The sequence below is a fragment of the Lucilia sericata genome, unplaced genomic scaffold (genome assembly GCF_015586225.1).
Source record: "Lucilia sericata isolate MDLA Ls3-8-SP2 unplaced genomic scaffold, ASM1558622v1 Contig002300F_arrow, whole genome shotgun sequence".
Lineage (NCBI taxonomy): Eukaryota > Metazoa > Arthropoda > Insecta > Diptera > Calliphoridae > Lucilia > Lucilia sericata.
The window spans coordinates 58,137-60,725 of NW_023996116.1; the positions used below are offsets into that span (position 1 = coordinate 58,137).

At 32.7% G+C, this 2,589-nt stretch overlaps 1 protein-coding gene across 1 annotated transcript; it reads right to left on the bottom strand.

Annotated features, from left to right (window-relative positions):
- Window positions 1-857: 857 nt before the first annotated feature.
- LOC119613772 lies at window positions 858-1,700 on the bottom strand (the record flags this gene model as incomplete). Its single annotated transcript, XM_037969810.1, has 1 exon — window positions 858-1,700. A coding segment is annotated over exon 1 (843 nt), but the record flags the coding sequence as incomplete, so codon positions are not given.
- Between the last annotated feature and the right edge of the window lie 889 nt (window positions 1,701-2,589).

The window sequence follows — 2,589 nt, forward strand, 5'->3', positions numbered from 1 at the left end:
TGTATGTGGGGAAGTGGATATATCAGGCACAGTGATACAATTTAGTCGTCTGAAATCACCGCATGGTCGCCAATCATTCGGGTCCTTTTTCGGAACTAGATGTAGTGCAGACGCTGTACATGAATTTGAAGGTCTGCAAATACCTGATTTTACAAGAAAGTCAAATTCACTTTTAGCTACCTTATACTTGATTGGATCTAAGCGCCTAGGTTTGGTGAAAGGTAGCGGTCCATTAGTTACTAGTCTATGTACAGTTGAATGTTTAACTGGCTTGGTGTAATCAGGTTCAGATATTAAAGAAGGGTACTGCTTAAGTAAATTAGTATACTGATTATCAACAGCGAAAACTTTTGGTAGAGAAATTTTACAGTAACGTGACAAAGTATTAATGTGTAATTTAGTTAGGCGATCAATTAATGTTTTATTTTTTATGTCTATTAAAAGTCCGTATTTGTGTAAAAAGTCCGCACCGATTATAGGTTTTTCAATATTAGCTACAATAAAAACAAACGGAAACTCGCGACGTAATCCTAAATCTACATTCAACATTTTCTTACCAAATGTTGATATGCTTGAACCATTTGCTGCCGTCAGAACAATGTCAGAAGTAGTCTTATGACTTTTAAATTTTGAAGATGGAAGGACAGATATATCTGTTCCACTATCAATTAAAAATTTTATCTTATTATTCTTATCATAAACAAAAAGGCGACGTGTTGATAAATTCAAACTCCCATTATCTGTCGCCTCGATAGTGGGCTCAGTTAGTTTTTTTTATCTTCTTTTTGTTTATAATAAGAGCAAGGTTGTTCACACTTTCTTGCTTCACTTCCGTATCTGTAGTGAAATCTACAAACCCAATCTCTATTAGTAGATCTAGAACGAGACCTGCTTCTACTAAAACGTCTATTTAAAGATCTGTACTGTTGTCCCTCTAACTGATTTCTAATTGAGGCAATATCTAGTGAAAGATTATTGAAACTGTTACAAATATTGGTAGTAGCTTGTACAAGGTTCTCAACTACTTTTTCTAGATTAGAAGAATTGGAATGTATTGGAGTATTGTCGTTAACGCTAGCTATCTCATTTCCATGTAATACTTCCCATATATTATCAGCTAAGCGTGTTAATTCGTTAATATCTGTCAAATTCGAACCAGTCAAAGCAACATTTAAACTCTTTGGTAATTTTCTTAACCATATTTTCTTAAGAACGTCAGGACTAAAATTTGAATTTGAATGTAAAGCTAAAGATCGATAAAATTCAGACGGCTTTCGATCTCCAATCTCAGAATCAGACAAGATTTTATCTAATTTTCTATTTTCGATCATAGAATGTCTGTCAATAAGAATCTTCTTTAAATGGTCATAACGATTACCTGTGGGAGGATTCTGAAAGACGTCAAGTACTGTTACTATCACATCTTGAGGTAGAGAAGTAACAATGTATTCATATTTAGTTACCCTTCTATTTGTAAATTGCATTTCAGCATGTATAAACCATGCTTCTGGACAATTTGTCCAAAATTGGGGAAGTTTAATAGTGGTAGAATAAATTTCAATATTAGATTGAGGACTAGTAGGAGCAGAGAGATTATTTAGGTCAGTCATGTTTCCACTATCAGTGTTGTTAGAATTAGTAGTTAAATTGGGTTGTGTCGTATTATTTGGTCGTGATAAATTTGGAGAGTGTGTAAGCATGATTTCCGAAGGAAAAGTTTACAATAAATAACGACTAATAAACGATAAACAAACAAGTAACAACAAACAATTGTATATTGATATGATTTAATAATGTGGATGTATTTGGAAGTATATACTAATAATTTAAAACTAATTAATAAAATATGCTTATTTGGTATGAATTTCTTTTTGTTGCAATACAAATCAATCCTTAACCCAAATATATTAAAAATTATTGCGGGTTATTTGATCTTCACTATTTCTTCTTTTAGTTTTCTGTTATATTCTGAAGTTTTTGTTTTTGAGAAAAAAAATTATTAATGATATCCTTTGATGATCTTGAAAATTATGATGATGATTCTTGATTTTTGAGCCAAATCCAAAATTCAATAAAATCGCTTCTTTTTTATACCCTCCACCACCATCAGTGGTGATAGAGGGTATATATAACTTTGTCATTCCGTGTGTAACACCAAGAAATATTCATCTGAGACCCAACAAAGTATATATATTCTTGGACCTTATGAAATTCTGAGTCGATTTAGCTATGTCCGTCTGTCCGTCCGTCCGTCCGTCTGTCTGTCTGTCTGTCTGTGTCTGTCTGTATAAAACATTCTCAAGTTAACACGAAGCAACAAAAATTAACGAAATTCACCCAAAATATTTATTATACGAGCAAAATCGGTTCACACCGGGAAAAGTTATGAATCAAAATTTGAAACAACCTCGAAAAAAATAAGCATTTTTTACACATCCTGATGTAATTTTCTCGAAAACTATGAAAGATAATTCCATGAAAATCAGCATACATTCGTTTTCTACACAAGAGCTTGACTCCTGCTGAAAATTGCCAGAATCGGTCCACAATTTCATATACCTCCCATACAAAAGTACATATTCCCGGAAA